The sequence below is a fragment of the Giraffa tippelskirchi genome, chromosome 4 (assembly GCF_054371585.1).
Source record: "Giraffa tippelskirchi isolate mGirTip1 chromosome 4, T2T-mGirTip1v1.2.pri, whole genome shotgun sequence".
NCBI lineage: Eukaryota > Metazoa > Chordata > Mammalia > Artiodactyla > Giraffidae > Giraffa > Giraffa tippelskirchi.
Window position 1 is genome coordinate 162,695,618 of NC_137278.1, and position 24,667 is coordinate 162,720,284.

Genomic DNA, 24,667 nt, shown 5'->3' on the forward strand with positions numbered 1-24,667 from the left:
GTCTTTGTTTCACCTTCTTTCCTGAAGGACATACATTTCTGCATCGACAGTTATTTCTTTTCTTTTCAGCGCTGTAAAAATGTCATGCCACTTCTTCTGGCCTTTCTGATAAATTATTTTTTCCCTCTGAGTAACACGTTATTTTTCTCTAGCAGCTTTAAAGACTTTTTCAGCAGTTGGATTGTAAGTGCAGATTTCTTTGGTTTTACCCTGTTTGAGGTTTGTTGAGCTCCTCGGTCACTTTGGAAAGTTTTCAGCTGTTATTTCTTCAAATACTTTTCTGCGCTGCACTCTTTCTCGTTGTCTGTGACTTCAGTAAACTGTATATTAGACTTTTTTGAAGGGTCCCATCCATCCCTGGAGGCTTCCCTGGTGGCTCAGCGATAAAGACTCTGCCTGCAATGCAGGAGACCCAGATTCGATCCCTGGGTCAGGAAGATCCCCTGGAGAAGGGCATGGCAATCCACTCTAGTACTCTTGTCTGAGAATTCCCATGAACAGAGGAGCTTGGCAGGCTACAGTCCATGGGGTCACACAGAGTTGGACACGACTGAAGCGGCTAAGCAGCAGCAGCATCCATCCCTGATGGCGCTGTTCATATTTATTTTTCAGTCTTCTTCCTTTCTGTTTAGATTACATAATTTCTGTTGATTCATATTCAAGTTCATTGACTCCTTCCTCTTTAATCTCCATCCTGCTGTTGGACCCATCTAGTAAATTTTCTTATTTCAGTTATTTTTCTTTTCACTTCTCAAGTTTCCTTAGTTCCTTTTATCTTCTCATTCTTTGTTAACACTTTATTTTTCCATGTTTCAGATCTCCAGCTACGAAGCTGGGGCTCTGTTTCTCCTACTTTGCCACACACTTCCCACAGCTGTAACCACACAGAGGCCAGGCAGTAGCTAGTTGGAGAGGAGAAAAGCCCCGCTGGTGGGCCCACCCTTTCCAAACTGCAGTCACACTGAAGGAGAGGAAGGTCTCCCTGCAGAGTTGTGGCTGCTGCAGCCCCCATGTCTAGGCCACTGCCACCACCACCACCACAGGATCCTTGGGGTGTAGGAAATGGAGGAATGAAAAAAAAAAATAGATTTCCTTATTCTCTTAGAACATTCTTGAGTTTTCTCTCCTATTCCTAAAGCCACAGGACTTCTCATAGAATTCTCTGAATCCTAGCATGATTTCCACGTTGGCTGGGAAATAGCCATATAGAAAACAGGGGTAAACTCACTGGAAGTTTGGTGGTACTTGCACTCTGGTGTTCTTCCCCCATAGTGGTTCCATGCATCCAGTGTCCCCAGTAAACACTTTAAATATATAAAGGTACTTAAAGATCATAAGTGGATATATATGAAATTATGCCTTTAAAATCCAATCTGTATATTGACATCCAAGTGTATTTTCTTAGCACATGGTCATTACCTGTTTACCTGGATAACTTACAGCACTGGAAGCAGTGTAGAGAACATACTCTGTTGTGTACTCTGGCACCATCTGCTTTCAGATCCTGACTTCACCACTTCCTGTTCCTGTAACCTTGGGCAAGTTGCTTGACCTTTTTGTGTCTCAGCTTCCTTAAGTGAAAGCACTGATGATATTTCTCCTACACCGTAGATAGAGTGAGTGAGGATCAAACAATATAGTACATGTGAGTAGTAATACAGTGTCTAGCCCATAGTAAGCTCGAAGGAATGCTAAGTGTGATCACTGTTAAGGGCAGAAACTTGTTTTCTTCATGTATGCTCCTTAATTCAGAGGTTGGTTTTTAAAAGTTCAAGACTTCTGCTGTTGTTTATGGACTTCCCAGGTGGCACTAATAGTAAAGAACCCTCCTGCCAATGCAGCAGACATTAGAGATTGGGGTTCAATCCCTGGGTCGGGAAGATCCCCTGGAGGAGGGCCTGGCAACCCACTCCAGTATTCTTGCCGGGAGAATCCCATGGACAGAGGAGCCCAGTGGGCTCCATAGGGTCACGAAGAATCAGACATGACTGAAGCGAATTAGCATACATGCTGTTCTTTATAAATGATTGGCCTGATTTAGTCACAGTGATAGACCCTGTGCATGTGATGTGTTTCTGAGCATCTTTTCTACAAAGTGACCATTTGGCTAAAGGACTGATATAAGTATGTGTCGTTTAGCAAAGCTTCCTGCAATGCTGACAGATACATAATGAGAGTGTACCCTTTGCAGTCCTCCTGGATCTTGTTCTTCTTACTGTGGTATTCCTGACCACCTATGCTCTTCTCATACATCTCGCTTCAGGTCCATGTGCTGACTTTCACTGTCTATATGTTGCTGCAAGGCCTCACCAACAAGATACAAGTTGGGAGTTTGGACTCTTGTTTGGATATAATGATTGAGGTAAGATTTAGAGAAAGGAATTCTGATTTTTTAAGAGTTCAAAGAACACAAATCATTTCATAAAATAAGACACAATAATAGCCTTAAACAAACATATAAGCATATATTAATAAATATAAAACATAAACATGAAACATGAAAATAAAGTACTATCTCACCTCTTAGGCTGGCAAAGGTTTAAAAAGCTAAGATTCAAGTGACATGAGATGGGTGCCCTGCTGTAGGTCCTGAGTTGGTATAATCAGGTGTGATCTGGAGTTTGTACAAATGTATATTCACCAGAACTGTATGTATAATAGTGAAAAATTAATAACACTCAACTTTTAAAATTGGATAATACAGTAATTTGGAGGGTGGATTAGAAAGACACTAAGTTTGGCACACAATCTTTTGTTCATACGTTAAAAGTTTAGATACTACGTTTTTAAATGCATTAATTTTGATAATTAAGTTTCAAATATCATGAGACTTTCTTAAAGGGAAATTAAGCTACTTTTTGGTAATATCAAAAAAGTCCCTGTTTGTGTATTATATAATTATATATGTAAATCTATGTAGTATTCTTTTGTTTTCCATTGGTATAAACCTTGAAGTGTTTCTGTAATTGGTCTCTAAGCTACATTGAAAAAAGTGAAATCTAATAGAAATTTCTATTGTCTAATTTTAATCCAGTCCAATATGCTTTCCTTGACTTGGACAGACCATGCATTTTCAGAGACTGCTTATGTTGGCATATCTTGCTTGAGTGTACATAATTACCATTTAGCTTTTTTCTTTTAAAGATTTTTAACCACGAGTTGTTTGGTGCCGTTGCTGAAGAGAAGGAAGTAAAGCAGATCCTCTCCAAGGTCATGGAGGCTCGAAGAAGCAAGAGTTACGATTCTTATGAAATCTTGGGCAAGTTTGTAGGAAAAGATCAGGTTACAAAACTTATCCTTCCACTAAAAGAGGTAAGGACTTGAATGTAATATAGGGAGTCACCACCTTTCAGTATCTTGAGTTCTTGAAGAGCCTTGAGCATCGTGATTCACTTTAGTACTAAGAACACCAGTACCATGGGTCTGGTAGCCCTGAGATGGGCATTCTGATCCAGGAGTCAGATGTAAACCATGAAATGCAAAAAGGAAAGGCAACAAAAATTGAATTATAGGTGAATTACACAGCTGAGTCCCATCAGTAACTTAAGAATAGCCTTTAGAATGAGACTGCTGCTCCCAGATTGCCAAGAGGATGAGAACTGGCATTTATTGAACATATCACTGTGTTCTTAGCACTGTGCTTCAGTATGTCTTCTAATCTGCACAGCCATCCCTGAGATTGACAGTATTTCCATCTGACACATGAGAAAATTCAGGCTCAAAAAGGTAGAAAGAAACATGAGTAAGGAGAAAAGCCAGGATTTCATGCCCGATCTTTCTGAAGCTGGAATTTCGAAGCTCACATTCTTTCCATTTTCATTCTGCCTCCTGTTGGGCAGGGACTGTATAATTTACCTGCCTTCAGAGGGCTCACTGTGCCTGTTGCAGGGGTGAACATTCAATAAGCATTATTAATTCACTTTATTACAGTGTTACATACTAAACCTAGAGCAAAAAACCCTATCTAATGATGTAAATTAACTAATTCCATGTGCTTTGATGCTAGATTCACTCCCTAATTGTTCCTAAAATACATTTAGCTTATCTGAGCCTGATCTAAGAATGTTAGATATGTTTTTAAGATGAAAAAGAGTCAACAAAGCACACGTTTTCCATGTAAATTATCAAGTCCCTCCAAAGTAATGAAAGTTACTAATACTGTGTCCTGTGCAGAGGACTAGCTGTGACACGCTGAGGGTTTTCCTGGGGTGATGCTGCTAAGCTCCCATTAAGTTCCTCTGATTTGGCCCGATACCTAATATCCAGCCCTGAGGCGTGGCCATCATACATCTTCATTAGCATGGTTTCCTGTGAGGAGTGACTGCATTGTATTGATGTGTATATGCTTGTCTGTAAATCACCCCATTTAATGCACTTGGAAGGCTGGCATCTTCCAAGTGTCACATCCTATCTCCAGCCCTGTGCCCAGACCTCAACAACAAAGAGAATACAGAGGAGGCCCAAAAACTCCAGAGGCATACACTAATGGCAGTGATTATTTCTGGGGTTGAGGTCATGGGTAAATTTGATTTTATGTTATACTTACATTTGAAATTTTATTAAGAATGTTTCTTTTTTAATTAGGAAAAAACATATTTTAAAAATAATATATAAAATAAAACTACTGTTATAACAAATCAAAATGTAGTTCTGTCACCTCAGCATGCATTTGTGTTTGCCTTTAGATCTTGCAAAATACCACAAATTTAAAACTGGCCCGGAAAGTTCATGAAACCTTACGCCGAATCATAGCAGGATTACTTGTAAACCAGGAAATGACAGCAGAATCCATTCTGTTGCTTAGTTATGGTTTGGTCAGCGAAAATCTCCCCCTGTTAACACAGAAAGAAAAGTAAGTTTGAAAAAAACAACTATCCTTTAGATGCTTGCTTCAAATAAGCCATTCAGTTCTCAGCATCTTGAGTGGGTTCATTTAATAACTGGCTTTACTAAAAGAAAAAAAAAAGGGTATATTTATCTGAGCTGTGAGATGGTACTATTTTGTGGTGTTTGGACTGAGGTCCTTCCAAGTGATACATGTCAACGCAAGATTATTTTTCTGCTGAATGAGGTAGCTGTGAAGGCAACCAATTATTTTAACATTTCTCTGACACCACTTTTTAGACATTTATTCAATCCAAGTTAGGGTAGATTTTAAATATATACTTCTTGTTCTGACCAAACAGAGTCTTAGACCTCCAAAGATTTTTAAATACCTTATTTGTAAACTTCTTTTGGATTTTACTTTTGGGGTGTTCTAAGAAAGACTCCTTAGCATTTATTTTCAGAAAGCAAAGGGACCATCTCCTTGCTGTTCATTTTAACTTAGACCTGCTTTCACCACTCTGACCCTTGCTTCTGGGGCTCTAGAAACTTTGATCAGCAACCTGATCATCCCTTCTGTGTCTCGTGGTTAAGGGAGAAAAACCCCACAGCAAAGAGCACATTATTTGGTGCTGGACGCTCCCCACCAGAAAGACACAGTAGTTTCTGGGGATGCAGCATACAATGTGTTTGTTTCCACTGGTTTTCATTCCATTTGATTGACAGAAATCCAGCAACCCCTGCACCAGATCCACGCCTGCCACCCCAGAGCTGTCTTCTGCTCCCCCCAACTCCAGTTCGAGGCGGACAGAAAGCTGTCGTGAGCAAGAAAACCAACATGCACATATTTATTGAGTCTGGGCTTCGGGTAAGAACTAACCTTAACTAAGACTTGCTGCCCACAGTGAGTCCGTGCCTTTCAATCCTCTGCTGAGTTTCCAGTACTGCTCATTTCCACTGGAAACGCTTTTTACCATAAATTACAGGATTCGTTTTAAGGTGCATTGGTCCATTTACTATTTGTTACTTACTCTGATGATAGAACTTTCTCAGAATTAGTGATTCTAACCTAATATTTACAGTGCTTTCACTGTTGCTCTGCCTTTGAGTTTGTACCTCTGAACTATTCTAAATTTTTTTAAAAGATGGTGAGGTTTTGAAAATACAGATTTGATCATTTTGTTGTATGTACTTTTTTCATCCTTCATTAGCTCCCATTTTCCCAGGAGAGAGCCCTGTCTTTCATTTGGGCCACAGGGGAATAGCCTCATGCTGGATGCAGGGCTTCCCTTCAGTTCTCTAGAGTCACTACACTTTTCCCACCCCAGTACCTCACCATCTCTTCCTCCTTCTGCCCAGGTCCCCACAGAACTCTCAAAGCACCCTCCTTTTATAGTGAATTATTCCCTAGAGTCTATCTTCGTGGCCAAGATCCATCAGGGCGAGGACCCTGCCCATCTTGGTTTATTGCCACATCCTTCATACTGGGCCAGCGCATAGAATCAAAGTAGATAACGAGCAATAACCACTTGGTAAATGAACTCCGAATCTCAGCTGCATGATGAGCTCCCACCTTCTCCATTTACTGAGACTCTCCCAGGTGGTTCCCTTTTCTCATTCTTATGCCAAACTGACATGAAGTATCTTTTTAAAACTTCTAGTTGTTGCACATTAGTCTGAAGACCTCCAAGATCCAGTCTTCAAGTGAACATGTCCTGGAAATGTTGGATCCTTTTGTATCTCTCCTCATAGACTGCCTGGGTTCCATGGACGTGAAGGTGAGCATCTGTTGCTTCACAGGACCTGTGTCGTGCAGAATACCTAAAACTTATTTCTTGCCTCGTGCTTCACAGGGTGATTGAGTTTTTAAAGAGATTTACAACAACATGAACCACCTCTGTTCCCTGCATTAAATTGCTCCCTTAACAGCAAGTTAATAATAATGCTGCTGCTGCTGCTGCTAAATCGCTTCAGTCGTGTCCGACTCTGTGCGACCCCATAGACCGCAGCCCACCAGGCTCCCCCGTCCCTGAGATTCTCCAGGCAAGAACACTGGAGTGGGTTGCCATTTCTTTCTCCAGTGCATGAAAGTGAAAAGTGAAAGTGAAGTCGCTCAGTCATGTCCGACTCGTAGCAACCCCATGGACTGCAGCCTACCAGGCTCCTCCATCCATGGGATTTTCCAGGCAAGAGTTCCGGAGTGGGGTGCCATTGCCTTCTCCGTAATAATAATGGAGAGCCCTTAATAATTATAAAAGCCCTTCTAGGTACATTAGTTGTTTCATTTGATCCTCACAACTTCCTGAGGGTAAGTGGTGCTGTCCCCATGGCAATGATCATCTCCTTCTCTTTGTCACTACTGCTCACTGCCATGATTCCTCATAACAGCCCATGAAGCATATATTATTAATACTTCTACTTCAGAGATGAGAAATCCAGGCCTTTAGCCAAGTGACTTGCCTGTATAACAGATCTAGGATGTGAGCCTCAGTCTGTCAGACTCCAAAGCCCACACCTTGCCAACCTTGTCAGTTGGCCTGTTTTACAGTAAAGGTGCCAAGAGGTAAAGGAACATCTCTGCAGTCAAACAGGTAATAAGCTGCAGCACTGGGATTGAAGCCCTGGTTTTTCTGACTCCTAAGCTCTTTCCTCTGTCTTCACCTGATCCAGACCAATAAGGCCATTCCAGCAATCAGAGTGTAGGCGTCTATTGGGTAGAGCGGAGCCAAGTGAACCAGCTGATCTAGATAATCTCGAAGGCTCAGGGATCCTTTTGTAGTCACTTGATCCCAGCACATTTCTCGTATCTTTCTCGGCACTGCACATAACTATATCAAATTATAGGTCATAGTTCCCATGCTTAATTTCTGAGTCAGCTATCTGCTCTTTAAATGGCAGAATGGCATCCTTTTTATTGTCATATTTCTAACACTCTGTAGAGTGTCTTGTGACATAATATACGCTCAATAAGAATGGATTACATGAAAGAACCATTCTAGAAAATTGGAAAGGCATTTATAATGTGATTTGCAAAAAAAAAAAAGAAATGTTAAAATTAGCCAGCCCATCTAATCATTTACACATAATAGGTTAAGAATATGGTAAGTGAGCACCTTTTCTCACTTGCTTGGGCTATACCTTCCATTGTGTGGAGAAGCAGTAAGTGCTTCTCCAACAGGAAAGAGGAAACTTCCTTATCTTATTCTTACACTTCGGGCGTAGTGCTTCCTGAGTAGACTGGCAGAGCACTTCATTCCTTCAACTCGATTGCCTGGAGTCTACACAGCCTCGGGTGCTGGATTATTGAGTTTGGTCACTTCATCAGTTGATTGGCTTTTTCTGTTTTCTGTTTTTCAGGTGATCACAGGTGCTTTGCAATGCCTGATCTGGATCTTGAGGTTCCCCCTGCCATCTATAGAAACAGACGCAGAGCAGCTGACAAAACACCTTTTCCTCTTGCTGAAGGACTATGCAAAACTCGGGGCTGCCAGGGGCCAGAACTTCCACCTGGTGGTAAATTGTTTCAAGGTGAGTTGTTTTTATTTGCACTTAGAAAAAGCCGGGACCAGGACTAGCAACATAGTGAGTTTTCCTCATCACCCTTTATGGTCTTGGTCAGAATTTCTTCAGATTAATTTGGTAAGGCCAGAGTGTTAGTATACTGTGTGAAAAAACATTGCTGTTGTATTGAGTCCTTATCATTCCACTGGATGCTGGCCTGTGAGATGCTCTGTTAACCTCGCTGTTGTTGACTTGCAGTGTGTGACCATACTTGTGAAGAAAGTAAAGTCGTACCAGATAACTCAAAAGCAGCTTCAAGTTCTACTAGCATATGCTGAGGAAGACATCTATGATACTACAAGACAAGCCACTGCATTTGGTCTTCTGAAGGTATGGCATCACCAGATGTTTGGTTGTACAGTATACAAGCCTCATGTCAGATATTTAGAATTACATGGAACATAGTGCTCTGACTAGCTGTAGATAGTTCTCATAAAGATTATTATTTTTTGGTTGATTAATTATAAGCTAACATATCTACTTACTAGAATGTTTGAATGTGAGCTCTATATTAAACTTAAGGGAATTCTGTACAAAGGCAGGTACTTTACTTGTTCATTTCATAAAATTGACCATTTTAACCATTTTTTTAAGTTTATATTCTTTTTCATTTGGAGAAACTTTCCTTATGTTTGAAAACTGCCTGAGGCTACTTGAACATTAGGTAGGCTTAGTAAAAAAGAGGCCATTTGCAGTAAAACATGAGATAAGTACGTCTTCTCGTTTTGTTTTAGGCCATTTTATCAAGAAAGTTGTTGGTCCCAGAAATTGATGATGTCATGCGGAAAGTATCCAAGCTGGCAATCTCTGCACAAAGCGAACCTGCCAGAGTCCAGTGCAGACAGGTTTGTGGAGACAAGTTTTTTCCCGTGGCAAGGGTTGGGCCCTGCCTTCTGTGTTTGGTTTTTAGGTAGAGAGATGTCAACACTGCTTAAATTCTCAAGACTTTGTGTCATGCTGTTGCTTGATTCTGAGACTCAGGAGCCCATTCACATACCAAGTACAGGGCCATTTTTCAGTATAAGGAGCATTTTGAGTATAGCCCTTATGTGGCATATTTCAGATGGATGAGTACATTTTCCTCTGCAGCATGATAACCTGCAAGAAAGATTTCCATATGGTGGTCCAGTCAGAGTCCCTATCTGTCCTATAGTGGACACGCACAAAGCAGAAATCCCATGAATGAAAAAAAAAAAAAAAGAAATCCCATGAATGGTTATTTAATTACAGTCATTGTAAGTGCCATGAGGAAAACAATACAGTCATATTTCTGTTTCATCACTTAAAGACACACCATTACTTATATACCTCAGAGAAAGAAAAAAACTTTGACATAGTGGTATGATGCCATTCATTGTAAGATATCTCAATTTCGGTCTGATATGTTAAAATGTGGAAAACTTTGCTTCTTAAAATCTACAAAATATGGAAGAACATATGACACAGTGGAAGACCACCCTAGTGGGACAGTGAGGGAAAGCTTTCCTGAGGATTGGCATGTAAGCAGAATTTGAAGGAAGAATAAGGCTTAGCCTTGCAGGCTGGAAGATGAGCCTTGAGGTGGGTAAGAGCTTAGCTTGTCGAAGGTGAATGAGGAGGAAGGGTGCCAGATATGGCAAGACCTTGTAGTCTTGTTAAAGATTTAGGGCTTTGTTCTAAGAAGAACAAAAAGTCATTGAAATCAGTAGGCAGAGGAATGACATTAGCAGGTTTGTTTTCATAAAAATCTGTCCTGATATATGACTACATATCAACCCAGGAAATAGAAGGTTCTGAATTGGAAATATGAACTCAGAGTTAAAGGATGGCCTGGGCTGCTGAGGCTATCTTTAGAGAAAGTTAACTTATTTAGGAAGCAGCAGGGCCAGGTGCTGTTTATTAAGCACTAGCTGCACGCCCAGCACTTTACATACACAGCTTCTATTTGTAACTTTCCTTCAAAGGAAACAGTACCACCGTTTTATGGTTGAGGAAAAAACAGGCTTTGGAAAGGTTAATGATGTGCTTAGTTCTCACAGATTATTAATAAAGGAAGCTGAATAATATAGCAGTTTGAAGGCTCTGAAAGGAGAGCCTTTGGATGTAGATACACTAGGCATGGGATTCTGGTACTATCACCTGAGCAAGTTGCTTAGCTTTTGTGCCCATTCCATTCTTTTCATCTGTAAAAGGGGTCATATCTACTTCCTAAGGGAGTATGAAAACCAGCTGAGCCAACACTTCTCACCCCGTGCTTGACACACAGAAGGTATTCAGTAAATGCAATGGTTATTATCAATATTACTATCACTATTATTGCTATTCTTATTTCAGGGGAAATACAGGGTTGAACCACAGTCCATACGCAGTTCACCAAAGCCTCTTTTCAAAGTGATGAGCTGCCAGAGTGTGAGCTGAGGTTTGGAGCTCTAAACAGCCAGGCTCATGGTGGGCCAGGACTTGACTCTTCACCAGGCAGGACCTGAGGAAGTGAAGTGGAAGGAGAGGGGAGAGGCACAGTTATTGACTCGGGAGGTGGACTTCACCTAACTGATCACCCTACTGTTTGTAGCCTACCAGTGCGTCCCAGAAAGCAGGTCAGGAAAAAGGATTCCTGGAGAGACAGGCTCCAAATACTCTCTTGTGTGATTTCTGTTTCTAGGTTTTTCTGAAATACATTCTTGACTATCCTCTGGGTGACAAATTGCGACCAAACTTGGAATTCATGCTCGCTCAACTGAAGTAAGTTGAAGCCATAAACCATACAAGGTAGTGGAGGGGGTAGGTTCCTTCTCCTTTTAATGTGTGGGCTGTCTTGAAAAGAGCAAAGTCAAAACATAATGGCACATTTGCCCAGGGTGCTATCCTATGAACCACTGGCTTAACTGCCAAGCACTGTACATGGCTTCATAGAGCAGTTCTGCAAGCTGCTTTTCAGTTCAGACTGATCATCAGTTGTCCTTAAAGTCTGCTGAGGAGAACAGTAAAAATCTAACAATTATATTTTAAACTGCAAAGTAGCCAGATAAAAGTACCTGTATTAAAATTGGGAAAAAGGAGTTTTTTCCCACTTTTTAAGAAATAGACTGGCACCTTGAGGCAATATTTTAAATTCTTAAACATAATCATTGGTCAATTTTAAAGTTACTAACAAGTCCTTCTGATGTTCTTACCCTAGTTATGAATATGAGACTGGGAGAGAGTCCGCCTTGGAAATGATTGCTTATCTCTTTGACACGTTCCCTCAGGTACTGTGAATCACAGAAACAGACTCTGTTAGCTGTGGCTCCTGGGAGCCCATGGTCCTCCTTTGGTAGGACATATGTGAGAATTCTGGTCTCAGTGTGCTCATAAGTATCTGTTTTCTTTTAGGGACTGCTCCATGAGAACTGTGGAATGTTCTTTATTCCTCTTTGTCTAATGATGGTGAATGATGACTCTGCCATGTGTAAGAAGATGGCATCCATGGCAATCAAATCCTTACTCAGTAAAATTAGCCTTGAGAAAAAAGATTGGCTCTTCGATATGGTTACCACCTGGTTTGGGGCAAAGAAGGTCAGGGTTACTTATAGTCATACTGCAAAGAAAATACTGAGCTTTTGGTGTTTACATTTTAAGAATACATATTATACATTGTTGAATTAGTTTTTCCCAAGTAGCTTTACTGTTTTTATTTGATTATAGTAATAATATATGCTTATAGGAAAATTTTAGAAAATATAAGAAGTTATAGAGTAACAACAAATAGAGAATAACATAAAAATCACCTGTATTCCCACAACATGATCAGTGTTGCCCAGTTACTCCACTACATTAATGTATTATAATTTACTTAACCAATCTCCATTGATATCTTTGTTTCCAATTCATCCCCATTGGTGAATATCTGCTTATACAATTTATAGAATGTATTTCTTGCCAATAATTGTATCAACTTGCTAAATCTAGCCCCATCATCAGTGGCCCATCTTTGTAGAATATAAACAACACATCATAACTTAACACTGGCTTTAAAATCAGAATGGGATTTTGGGCGGGGGGCCTGAAATGCTTTTTTTTTTTTTAATGAGAAAAGTGTTATTCAGTGGATAATCATGAATGCCATTTTTTAAAAATTTTGTTCTAGGGAGATGAAGATTTCTTTGTATTTTTCATATTAGGTACCAAAAATCCACATTCTGTTGACTTCTGGTATCATAAAAAACTATTGAGAACAGAGTCTTACCCACCTTCATTTCAGTTTTAGAAACAGCCTCCCAAGTTTACTGTCTTGTGATGGTTTTATTTTCTGTAGCGCTTAAATCGACAACTAGCTGCCCTGATCTGTGGCTTGTTTGCGGAAAGTGAAGGAGTCAATTTTGAGAGAAGACTTGGAATTGTTCTCCCTGTGATTGAAAAGGAGATTGATCCTGAAAACTTTACAGATGTAAGTTATTTGTTAGGGAGTAAAAGTCTCGCTTATTTTTGTAGTTTCACTTGAGGTAGTATACCTAACAGGTTAAATATTAGTGTCAAAAAAATTTTTTTTTATTAATAAAAGTAAGATTTCAGTGCAGTTCTATCTTCTTTTTTGAAATGAAGATTAAGTTATCTTCCATAGTATATGATGACCAAAATTTCATAAGCCCCTAGGGGACAGTTAGAAATGTTTGGAGACAGTTTTGGTTGTCACAACTAGAGGACGGAAGGGTGTTACCGTCATCAGGCTTCAGCAATACGTGAACCGTGAACTTCCAGATGTTCAAGCTGGTTTTAGAAAAGGCAGAGGAACCAGACATCAAATTGCCAACATCCGCTGGATCATCAAAAAAGCAAGAGAGTTCCAGAAAAACATCTATTTCTGCTTTATTGACTATGCCATAGCCTTTGACTGTGTGGATCACAATAAACTGTGGAAAATTCTGAAAGAGATGGGAATACCAGAGCATCTGACCTGTCTCTTGAGAAACCTGTATGCAGGTCAGGAAGCAACAGTTAGAACTGGACATGGAACAACAGACTGGTTCCAAATAGGAAAAGGAGTACGTCAAGGCTGTATATTGTCACCCTGCTTATTTAACTTATATGCAGAGTACATCATGGGAAACGCTGGGCTGGAAGAAACACAAGCTGGAATCAAGATTGCTGGGAGAAATATCAATAACCTCAGATATGCAGATGACACCACCCTTATGGCAGAAAGTGAAGAAGAACTAAAGAGCCTCTTGATGAAGGTGAAAGAGGAGAGTGAAAAAGTTGGCTTAAAGCTCAACGTTCAGAAAACTAAGATCATGGCATCTGGTCCCATCGCTTCATGGGAAATAGATGGAGAAACAGTGGAAACAATGTCAGACTTTATTTTTTTGGGCTCCAAAATCACTGCTGATGGTGATTGCAGCCATGAAATTAAAAGACGCTTACTCCTTGGAAGGAAAGTTATGACCAACCTAGATAGCATATTTAAAAGCAGAGACATTACTTTGCCAACAAAGGTCTATCTAGTCAAGGCTATGGTTTTTCCAGTGGTCATGTATGGATGTGAGAGTTGGACTATAAAGAAAGCTGAGCGCCGCAGAATTGATGCTTTTGAACTGTGGTGTTGGAAAAGACTCTTTGAGAGTCCCTTGGACTGCAAGGAGATCCAACCAGTCCATCCTAAAGGAGATCAGTCCTGGGTGTTCATTGGAAGGACTGATGTTGAAGCTGAAACTCCAGTACTTTGGCCACCTCATGCGAATTGTTGACTCATTGGAAAAGACCCTAATGCTGGGAAGGATTGGGGGCAGGAGGAGAAGGGGACAACAGAGGATGAGATGGTTGGATGGCATAACCGACTCAATGGACATGGGTTTGGGTAAACTCCGGGAGTTGGTGATGGACAGGGAGGCCTGGCGTGCTGCAATTCATGGGGTCACAAAGAGTCGGACACGACTGAGCGACTGAACTGAACTGAACTGAATGGGTAGATGCCAAGAGTATTGCTAAACATCTTCTAATGCACAGCACAGTCCCCCAAAGCAAAGAATTACCTGACCAAAATGTCAGCAGTGTTGTGGTTGAGAAACCCTGCTATAGATGTACATCCTGGAGTAAAAATGCCCATAGAATACTTTGAAATTATTGTCTTAATTAATTTAACATTCTTCCTACTTTTAGATCCTGGAAGAGACTGAAGAAAAAGCTGCAGATCGCCTTCTGTTCACTTTTCTTGTACTGATAAGTAAACTCATCAAGGAATGTAATATCATTCAGTTTACCAAGCCCTCTGAAACTCTGAGTAAAATCTGGAGTGAGTATTTCCTTTTTCTTTAAAAATAAACACATTAGAAATATATAATATCAGGGGAAAAGTTCATAAGAAAAAGATTTAAAAGGCCTTTCAGATTGATTACAGTGAAAGTATTTTTTTCTGGGAGAAAAAGCAAATTATATCATCTCATAAATAATATATTTTAATTATGTTAATTATTGTTTAGTTGCTAAGTATTCTTTTACTCTTGTGACCCCATGGACTGTAGCCCTCCAGGCTGCTACTCTGTCTATGAGATTTCCCAGGCAAGAATACTGGGAGTGGGTTGCCATTTCCTTCTCCAGGGGATCTTCCTGACACAGGGATCAAACTGTGTCTCCTGCATCACAAGTGGATTCCTTACCACTGGGCCACCAAGGAAGCCCAATTATGTTAATTATGGAGGAGTAAAAGAAAGGAAGAAGTTTCCCCGAAGTCCTCCTTGCTACTTATTTGTTAAACATTTCCATCCAGTCTTCCTTTTGTCAAATAGCCATAGGGTTTTTTTGAGGTTGCTTAATTCCATATAAACTTTTATATCCTGTTTATATTTAAGTAAGCATATTATATATAACATATTTAGTAGATATCCTTCTAATTGGCTGTAAATAATCCATTGTGTGTAAATGTGCCATAATTTACTAAATCATTTCATTGCTATGGGAATATTTAAGTTATATAACACTCTTTAAATGAAAAATAAGATCCTAGAATTAGTAATTTAACATTTTAGCTTTGACTAATCAAAACTAAATACTAGGAAATAGACATTGCAATGAATGCTTTAAATAACCATTTGTTTCAAGAGAACTCATGGTTTTATAAGAAAAATAATCCAGTTACTAAGTTACTGTATAGCCTACTCTGGTATGGCTCCATTAAGATGTTACAAAGGTTCATATCAAAAAAAAAGTAAAACCATTTTCATGAAATATAGCATAGACTAAAACTCAGACGTGACATGGATTGTTCAAAATTTTAGTCCTGTTCCCCAACACAAGGCTTTTCTATTGTACTTCCCAAGTGTGGTATATGAAGTGTGGCTCTGAGAGTAGCATAAGAGTATGAGCTTTAAGGGCACATAGTGAAGGTCCTTTAAGAGGTCGTATTTAAGGATATGAGCTTTGGGGCCAGATTGAGCTTGGGTCCAGGCTTGGTTCTGCCTGTTACAGCTTGGCACATTACTTAGCCCCCTCTGGAACTATAAACTGGGAATGACAATTCCAACCTCACAGAACTGTTGTGAGGTCTAAATGAGCTAATATGTGTAACACACTTAGCCTATGGCTGGCACACAGAATGCCTCAATAAATGATACCTTTCCAGTCAGCTACCTGGTGCCACTGATTTCAACAGTTAGGAGAAACGAGTATGTACCCATATATATATTTACATTAATTTTAATTTGAAATTGCAGTTGTTAATGCTACCTTACCTCCTTGAATCTGAAGCTAAGTTCTTATGAAACTGGCCTGTTTTTAGGCTTACTCAGATCTCTTTTCTCATGTCATTTCCCATGGTAGGAGTTGGTTCTCTAGTTATTTCAGTCTCTACCTCACTTCTGAGAAGCAGGGACTATTTTGTTCATCTTTGGTTCCTAAATTCAAGCACATAATAGATACTCAAGAAATGCCTAAATTAATCATGCTCACCACCATAGCGGCAAGAAAGCCTTGAGATGTCTGAGAATGCGTTTTGGCTCCCTCAGGTCATGTGCACTCCCACTTGAGATACCCGCACAGCTGGGTGTGGCTCACAGCAGCCCAGATTTTTGGATTGCTCTTTGCCTCTTGCCAACCTGAGGAACTTATTAGAAAACAGCATATCAAAAAAACTAAAAAGAAAGTCTTGGAACCTGTTGCAATCCGCTTCCTAACAAGCAACCTTGAGCAAAAGGTAAGTTTTCTCTAACACCTTTTCCTTCCCTCATCTTCATGAGGTATTCATTCCGGTTCATGTTACTATCTTGGGGTTGGCCCTTGGGAGGAACTCTTCCAGTCAACAACTTGATGTACATGTGGATCCACACGAGTATTAGTAACTAGAGAGGGGTCACCCTCAAGGCCAAGGTTTTTCAAAGAAAAATTTTAGACCACTAATCAGATTTTTTGATCTGCTCACTTAGCACATTTATCCTCCATTACATATTTAAGTTCTTTATCAGTGCTGGAAAGGAAGATATTGTCTGTCGTGCCTCCTTCATAACCTTGTTGATGCCTCAATGAGATCATCATGTTCATGAAAATGTTAGGCAGGGACTATATTATATCTGTCTCCGACGTCTTAGGGCCTAGCACAACATCTGGCTTATAGTGGTAACGGCATAAACACTGAATGAGTGGAGGATCAGTTCAGTTCAGTTCAGTTCAGTCGCTCAGTCATGTCCGACTCTTTGTGACCCCATGGACTGCAGCACACCAGGCCTCCCTGTCAATCACCAACTCCCAGACTTCACTCAGACTCATGTCCATTGAGTTGATGATGCCATCCAACCATGTCATCCTCTGTCATCCCATTCTCCTCCTGCCTTCAATCTTTCCCAGCATCAGGGTCTTTTCAAATGAGTCAGTTCTTCACATCAGGTGGCCAAAGTATTGAAGGTTTAGCATCAACCTCACTCCTTCCAATGAATATTCAGGACTGATTTCCTTTAGGATGGACTGGCTGGATCTCCTTGCAGTCCAAGGGACTCTCAAGAGTCTTTTCCAACACCATAGTTCAAAAGCATCAGTTCTTCAGCACTCAGCTTTCTTTATAGTCCAACTCTCACATCCATACATGACTACTGGAAAAACCACAGCTTTGACTAGACGGACCTTTGTTGGCAAAGTAATCTCTCTGCTTTTTAATATGCTGTCTTGCTTGGTCATAACTTTTCTTCCGAGGAGTGTCTTTTAATTTCATGGCTGCAGTCACCATCTGCAGTGATATTGGAGCCAAAAAAAATAAAGTCTGCCACTGTTTCCCCATCTGTTTGCCATGAAGTGATGGGACCAGATGCACTGATCTTAGTTTTCTGAATGTTGAATTTTAAGCCAACTTTTTCACTCTCCTCTTTCACTTTCATCAAGAGGCTTTTTAGTTCTTCATTTTCTGCCATAAGAGTGGTGTCATCTGCATATCTGAGGTTACTGAGATTTCTCCCAGCAATCTTGATTCCAGCTTGTGCTTCATCCAGCCCAGCATTTCATATAATGTACTCTGTATATTAGTTAAATAAGCAGGGTGACAATATACAGCCTTGATGTATTCCTTTCCCAATTTGGAACCAGTCTGTTATTCCATGTCTGGTTCTAACTGTTGCTTCTTGACCTGCATACAGATTTCTCAAGAGGTCAGGTGGTCTGGTATTCCCATCTCTTTCAGAATTTTCTACAGTTTATTGTGATCCACACAGTCAAAGGCTTTGGCATAGTCAATAAAGCAGAAATAGATGTTTTTCTGGAATTCTGTTGCTTTTTCTGTGATCCAATGGATGTTGGCTATTTGATCTCTGGTGCCTCTGCCTTTGCTAAATCCAGCTTGAACATTTGGAAGTTCATGGTTCACGTATTGTTGAAGTCTGGCTTGGAGAATTTTGAGCATTACTTTGCTAGCATGTGAGATGAGTGCAATTGTGTGGTAGTTTGAGCATTCTTTGGCATTGCCTTTCTTTGGGATTGGAATGAAAACTGACCTTTTCCAGTCCCGTGGCCATGGCTGAGTTTTCCAAATTTGCTGGCATGTTGAGCGCAGCACTTTCCGGCATCATCTTTTAGGATTCGAAATAGCTCAACTGGAATTCCATCATCTCCGCTAGCTTTGTTCGTAGTGATGCTTCCTAAGGCCCACTTGACTTTCCATTCCAGGATGTGTGGCTCTAGGTGAGTGATCACACCATTGTGATTATCTGGGTCATGAAGATCTTTTTTGTACAGTTCTTCTGTGTATTCTTGCCACCTCTTCTTAATATCTTCTGCTTCTGTTAGGTCCATACCATTTCTGTCCTTTATTGTGTCCATCTTTGCATGAAATGTTCCCTTGGTAATTTCAAGTAACTATAATAATGCAACTAAGGTTGCAGATTTTTCTCTGGGGAGATAAGAGTGGAGGATGGAAGAGAAGAAATGAGGAAGGGAAAGTATTTGAAGGTTGTAAAGTTGTCTACTAGTAATCTAAAGATTACGATTTATATCTCCCCATGTCCTTTAGCTAAAATGCTTATGACAGATAGAAGGGAACATTTAATTTCTGGTCATGAACCATCCCTCTCCAGATCTGTGCAGGTGGTCACTCAGAGAAAACTCTGCTACCTTTGTTGCATTATTATAGTTACTTGAAGTTTTTGAAAACAATCAGGAATACCCTGTGTTGTGTCTGCCAATGTCCATTTTCTTTTCACAGATGAAAAGTATCTCCCTAGCCTCTTGCCATCAGTTGCACTCCAAATTCTTGGACCAGTCTCTAGGAGAGCAGGTAAGTATTATAATCCTTCCAGTTAAATATAAGGGACCTGTGCTACCAACAGTATAGGAGTAAACTCACATTTGGTTTTTGTTTTTCCTAGTTAAGTCTTGGGGAATTAAATGAAATATAAATAAACACTTATATACATGATCAATTAGGCACACATATCTAATTGACTCTGGAGTCCATACTGGGATTACTCCTGGCTCTGTTTAAAATTACCAATAAAAATGGTACAGTTGGGGGCTTTGCTGGTGGTCCAGTGGTTAGGACTGTGCTTCCAATGCAGGGGGAATGGATAGCAAAGTGAGGCCAAAGAAGTCATGCCAGGGTGGACAGTGGGTGGGGTCTCACACAATTATTTTAGTAGAGGCTGATAAACCATACATACTCAAGACAGGTAGGAAGAGATTGACTAATACTGACCCAGGATGAAAGAAATTGTGGATTTTAGTTCACCTGAATCTTGGAATTAACAATGTGAAGTGGCTGCAAAGGGGGAAAAGGCCTCCAAATCTGGTACTTTCCTCACAAAGGCCCGGCTTCCAGAAGGAAGTGATACTCTCGGCATTAACTCTTGATGACCAGGCTAGCCTTGGACAGCATGTAGTACTCTGAGTACCACATTTGGGGGAACTTTAGGCACACAGATCCTCTAGAAGCACACAGTAGCCTCTCCTGGTTACTCCTCTGTCAAGTAGCCAGGATGGTGAAGGAGTTCAAAACTGACTTGATTTCCTTCTTCACACAATAGGTGTGAAATACCCACACCAGAGATTTCATAGATGTCCCAAGGTTAGGATTCGATAAATGGGTCCATTATTACAAGACTGAAAAAACCACCCCTGGGCAGTTTAATTTAATGGGATATGTGGAAAAGAAGAGGCTCAGTGTGTAAGAACTTGGGCTTGAATTCTAAAGACCTTTGACTTCTGGCTGACCACTTGTCTTTGGGTGAGATTCAACAACTCTAAGCCTGCGTTGGTTTTCTCTCCTGATAATAGTACTTGATGTGCTCAGTTGTGTCTGGTTATTTGCAACCCCATGGACTGTAGCCTGCTAACTTCCTCTGCCCATAGATTCTCCAGGCAAGAATACTAGAGTGGGTTGCATCTCCTGCTCCAGGGGATCTTCCTGACCCAGGGATCAAACCCATGTCTCTTGTATCTCCGCATTGGCAGGTGGATTCTAATACCACCTGGGAAGCCCAGTAGTACCTGATAGGGATATTTTAAAGTTGAATTGGAATGTATACAGAGCAACTAGTCAGTGCTCAAAAAATGAAAATTGTTATTTCTATGAAGAATAGATGAAGGAATTTAATGGAATGAGGATGAAAGCTCTCTTGAAAAATATAAATGGATGGTCCAGAATGAAATTACTCAGAGGGACCTTAAAGAACAGAAGTAGGCCAAATGGATAAAAGTTACATGGAAATAGATTTGGACACACTGTCAGGTAAACTGAATTTTTACAAAAAGGGACTGCTCATGAATATTGGAATACCAGTTTTTTATTGTCTAATTGTAGGATACCTGTTTTAGCTTTTGCTCTACCAAGCCATATTTATTGCAAAATCAGAATCTAATTCTTACCTTTCCCATCTCCCCCCCCTCCCCACACCTCTTTATTTTAAGGTTGTTAAGAATTTGTTGTTTGTAGCCAAAGTCTTATATTTACTGGAACCTGATTCTGGGGAGAAGCAAGGTGACATAAAAGAAGACATGGAAGAACAGGAAGTCTTAAGTGATGGCATGGCCAGAGAGGGTGTGGAAGAACACAAGGCGTGTGCAGATGAGAAGGACGAGCACAGCAAGCCAGCCACACTGCTCTGGCTGATCCAGAAAGTGTCCCGGATCGCAAAAGTGGAAGCTGCTTATTCACCTAGAAACCCCTTAAAGGTGTGGTTCATATGCAAACTGGCTAAAAGTAGTCTTTTTTTTTTTTTTTTTTAATGATACTAGCTATCCTCCCAAGTCCCTAGAACCTTTTGAATCCAGAACTGTAGCATAATATCTGCCCCTAAATAGACCTTGTTTTCTGAGTTAACTCTAGCTACAAGTACAAAAGAAAAATGATCTGTACTTTCAGAGAACATGCATCTTTAAATTTCTCGGAGCCATAGCAATGGACCTTGGAATAGACAAGGTGAAGCCGTACCTCCCAGTGATCATAGCGCCTTTATTCCGGGAACTGAACAGCACCTATTCAGAGCAGGGTAATTCTGCGCCCTCGTCTGCATGTTAAAATACCTATCTTCTCTCCTGAATGCTTCCTTCTTTTCTGTCCTCCCTTTCTGCCAGAGTTTAAGAAAGACAGCAAACAAATAAGGCATATTTGTGTTATTTTTTACTATCTTCTATATGCTTTCTTGTGTCTAAGAGTGAAGGTTTCTCTCCTAAAGGATGATGTTTTTAAAACCTAAGTGTAGATTAAATATTAATAGAAGACTAATTTGAATTTGAGGTCGTTCTAAACCTCACATTATTGCTGTGAACAATAATGAACAAATGTCATTATAGTCTCTTAAGAATTATAAGGCAAAACTATCAAATAGTTTTTAGTTCACATGTTTTCATTTTTCCCAGTATATTTTCTTGCCTGGCTTATTTGGTACTTTTCCCTCAGTGATCCTTAAGTTATCTCTTTTGGTAACAGGACTAGTGGAAATTAGGGGTTGGAAAGCAAGGGAGTAAAGTGAATGTTAAGAGTTTTAAAATACTAACAAATGAAGTTAATGTCAAAACAGGAGCTGTCTTATTCCTACAACCTTGAGAGTTTCCTTAGAATAGGTCAGGTTGGCTTTGGCTCTCAACCAGCACTTATTGAGCACCAAATATTTGCCAGGCACTGGTGGTTTAAAAGAGTCTTTGATTTCCGCCCCCCCCCCCCGCCCCGCCCCGCCAAAAAGAAGAGGTTACAGCCAGAGCCAAGCCTCTGTGACCCATGAATTAGAGAGGACCTAGAGATACATGCTTACCTTTCTTTGCCCCCATCTGCACAGTCCTGAGCAGGTTAATAAAGGTAACACAAAACATTCGTCCAGTTCTCAAATTAATGTCTTCTGAGCCAGGATGCCCATGGGAAAGTGCTTCATGGTCTCTGATCTCGTCATATCCTTGATGAGGAGGTGCCTTGGAATGCTGTGTCCAACACTTCTGCTTATTCTCCTATCTCAGGAACTCAGAAACGAAGAGACTAGTTTTTAGATCAGTGTTTAATGCTGAAGTAATAAAAGCAGTCATGCCTTGGGAATTTAAATTTTGCATGTTAATTTTGTACATATTCAGCTGTGTCCTTTCCTATATGTTCCTGATTGTTACTCTGTGTGTCATTAGATCCTTCACTGAAGAATCTGTCCCAGGAAATCATAGAATTACTGAAAAAGCTGGTCGGGCTCGAGAGCTTCTCATTAGCCTTTGCCTCTGTACAGAAACAGGCTACTGAGAAAAGGGCACTCCGGAAAAAGAGAAAGGCTTTGGAGGTAGGCTTGCTGCTTGAAACTGACCTGTTCGTTGGGCTTAACTATTTTTAACCAGGCGTGTATGCATGTGTGTGTCATACTTACCCAGGGAGGAAAGAGGAATTGGCTGTGTTTGAGGGGTGGGACTTTATAGCTAGGGCTCCAGATTTTGTGATGTTCAAAAATGGTCCATTTCTGCATTTGATTTTTATTGGTTTAACATTTACTTTAAAAGTAATACAAAATTTCTATTCTTTTTTCAAGTTTGTAACTAATCCTGATATTGCTGCCAAGAAAAAGCTGAAGAAACACAAAAATAAACATGAAGCAAAGAAGAGAAAGATTGAGTTCCTACGTCCAGGCTATAAGGCCAAAAGACAAAAGAGCCACAGCCTGAAAGATTTAGCAATGGTGGAGTAAAGTGTTCCCTGTGCTAACAGTGTACCAACTTACCCTGAAACATGAACTTTCTGGTGTACCTGCTGGTCCAAAATCATAGCAGGTTTTATTATTTAATTTAAACTTTGGCATAGATTGTATATTATTATACAGTTTAATATAATTCATGTTTGTTTTTATTAAAATATTTCATAATACTACTGTATCTTCACTGTCTAAAAACCATTTGACACTAATGATAGAGTTTAAAATGTACTTTTCTTTTTAAAAATACACATTAAAATAGCAAGACAACAGGTAGAAGTTAGGAGTAAATCAAGCAGATGATTTGCAGAATTATAAAATTTTATATAGATATATATAAACATTCATATACCCATTTGAATGCAAAGTTCCAAAAAATAGCACATAAGAAAGCCTTCCTCAGTGATTAATGCAAAGAAATAGAGTAAAACAGTAGAATGGGAAAGACTAGAGCTCTCGTCAAGAAAATTAGAGATACCAGGGGAACATTTCATGCAAAGATGGGCACAATAAAGGACAGAAATGGTATGGACCTAACAGAAGCAGAAGATATTAAGAAGAGGTGGCAAGAATACACAAAAGAACTATACAAAAAATAATCATGACCCAGATAACCACGATGGTGTGATCACTCACCTAGAGCCAGACATCCTGGACTGCAAAGTCAAGTGGGCCTTAGGAAGCATCACTGTGAACAAAGCTAGTGAAGGTGATGGAATTCCAGTTGAGCTATTTCAAATCCTAAAAGATGATGCTGTGAAAGTGCTGTGCTCAATATGCCAGCAAATTTGGAAAACTCAGCAGTGGCCACAGAAGTGGAAAAGGTCAGTTTTCATTCCAGTCCCAAAGAAGGGCAATGCCAAAGAATGCTCAAACTACCACACAATTGCACTGATCTCACATGCTAGCAAAGTAGTGCTCAAAATTCTCCAAGCCAGGTTTCAACAGTACATGAACCATGAACTTCCAGATGTTTAAGCTGGATTTAGAAAAGGCAGGGGAACTAGAGATCAAATAGCCAACATCCTTTAGGTCATAGAAAACCTAAGAGAATTCCAGGTAAACATCTACTTCTGCTTTATTGATTAAGCCAAAGCCTTAATGTTGACTGTGTAGATCACAACAAACTGTGGAAAGTTCTGAAAGAGATGGGAATACCAGACCACCTGACCTGCCTCCTGAGAAATCTGTATGCAGGTCAAGAAGCAACAGTTAGAACCGGACATGGAACAACAGACTGGTTCCAAATTGGGAAAGGAGTATGTCAAGGCTGTATATTGTCACCCTGCTTATTTAACTTACATGCAGATTACATCATGCAAATTCTGGGCTGGATGAAGCACAAGCTGGAATCAAGATTTCCAGGAGAAATCTCAATAACCTCAGATATGTAGATGACACCACTTATGGCAGAAAGCAAAGAAGAACTAAAAAGCCTCTTGATGAAAGTGAAAGAGGAGAGTGAAAAAGCTGGCTTAAAACTCAACATTAAAAAAACCAAGATCATGGCATCTTGTCCCATCACTTCATGACAGATGGGGAAACAATGGGAAAAGTGACAGACTTTATTTTGGGGGGCTCCAAAATCACTGCAGATGGTGACTGTAGCCATGAAATTAAAAGACAGTTACTCCTTGGAAGAAAAACTATGACCAACCTAGACAGCATATTAAAAAGCAGAGACATTACTTTGCCTACAGAGG

The 24,667-nt window shown here is 40.1% G+C and overlaps 1 protein-coding gene and 1 long non-coding RNA gene across 2 annotated transcripts in view; one reads left to right on the forward strand and one right to left on the reverse strand.

Annotated features, from left to right (window-relative positions):
* The window catches only part of UTP20 (UTP20 small subunit processome component), an 87,289-nt gene extending 64,152 nt beyond the window's left edge, over positions 1-23,137 (forward strand). Inside the window, exons 44-62 of the mRNA XM_081595412.1 lie at positions 2,264-2,362; positions 3,145-3,312; positions 4,686-4,852; positions 5,551-5,692; positions 6,486-6,602; positions 8,182-8,352; positions 8,584-8,715; positions 9,120-9,230; positions 11,027-11,106; positions 11,543-11,612; positions 11,737-11,919; positions 12,659-12,790; positions 14,500-14,632; positions 16,341-16,528; positions 19,016-19,087; positions 20,716-20,979; positions 21,170-21,296; positions 22,417-22,562; positions 22,806-23,137. Coding sequence (XP_081451538.1) covers positions 2,264-2,362; positions 3,145-3,312; positions 4,686-4,852; positions 5,551-5,692; positions 6,486-6,602; positions 8,182-8,352; positions 8,584-8,715; positions 9,120-9,230; positions 11,027-11,106; positions 11,543-11,612; positions 11,737-11,919; positions 12,659-12,790; positions 14,500-14,632; positions 16,341-16,528; positions 19,016-19,087; positions 20,716-20,979; positions 21,170-21,296; positions 22,417-22,562; positions 22,806-22,961 — 2,658 coding nt within the window. The 3' untranslated portion in view covers positions 22,962-23,137. The remainder of the gene's footprint in view (positions 1-2,263; positions 2,363-3,144; positions 3,313-4,685; positions 4,853-5,550; positions 5,693-6,485; positions 6,603-8,181; positions 8,353-8,583; positions 8,716-9,119; positions 9,231-11,026; positions 11,107-11,542; positions 11,613-11,736; positions 11,920-12,658; positions 12,791-14,499; positions 14,633-16,340; positions 16,529-19,015; positions 19,088-20,715; positions 20,980-21,169; positions 21,297-22,416; positions 22,563-22,805) is intronic.
* LOC145546995 (uncharacterized) lies at positions 10,657-12,749 on the reverse strand. Its single transcript, XR_014083439.1, has 3 exons — positions 12,594-12,749; positions 11,538-11,900; positions 10,657-10,846 (listed from the first exon to the last, which is right to left on the reverse strand). It is a non-coding gene; the product is annotated as an uncharacterized LOC145546995 (long non-coding RNA).
* Positions 23,138-24,667: the final 1,530 nt, after the last annotated feature.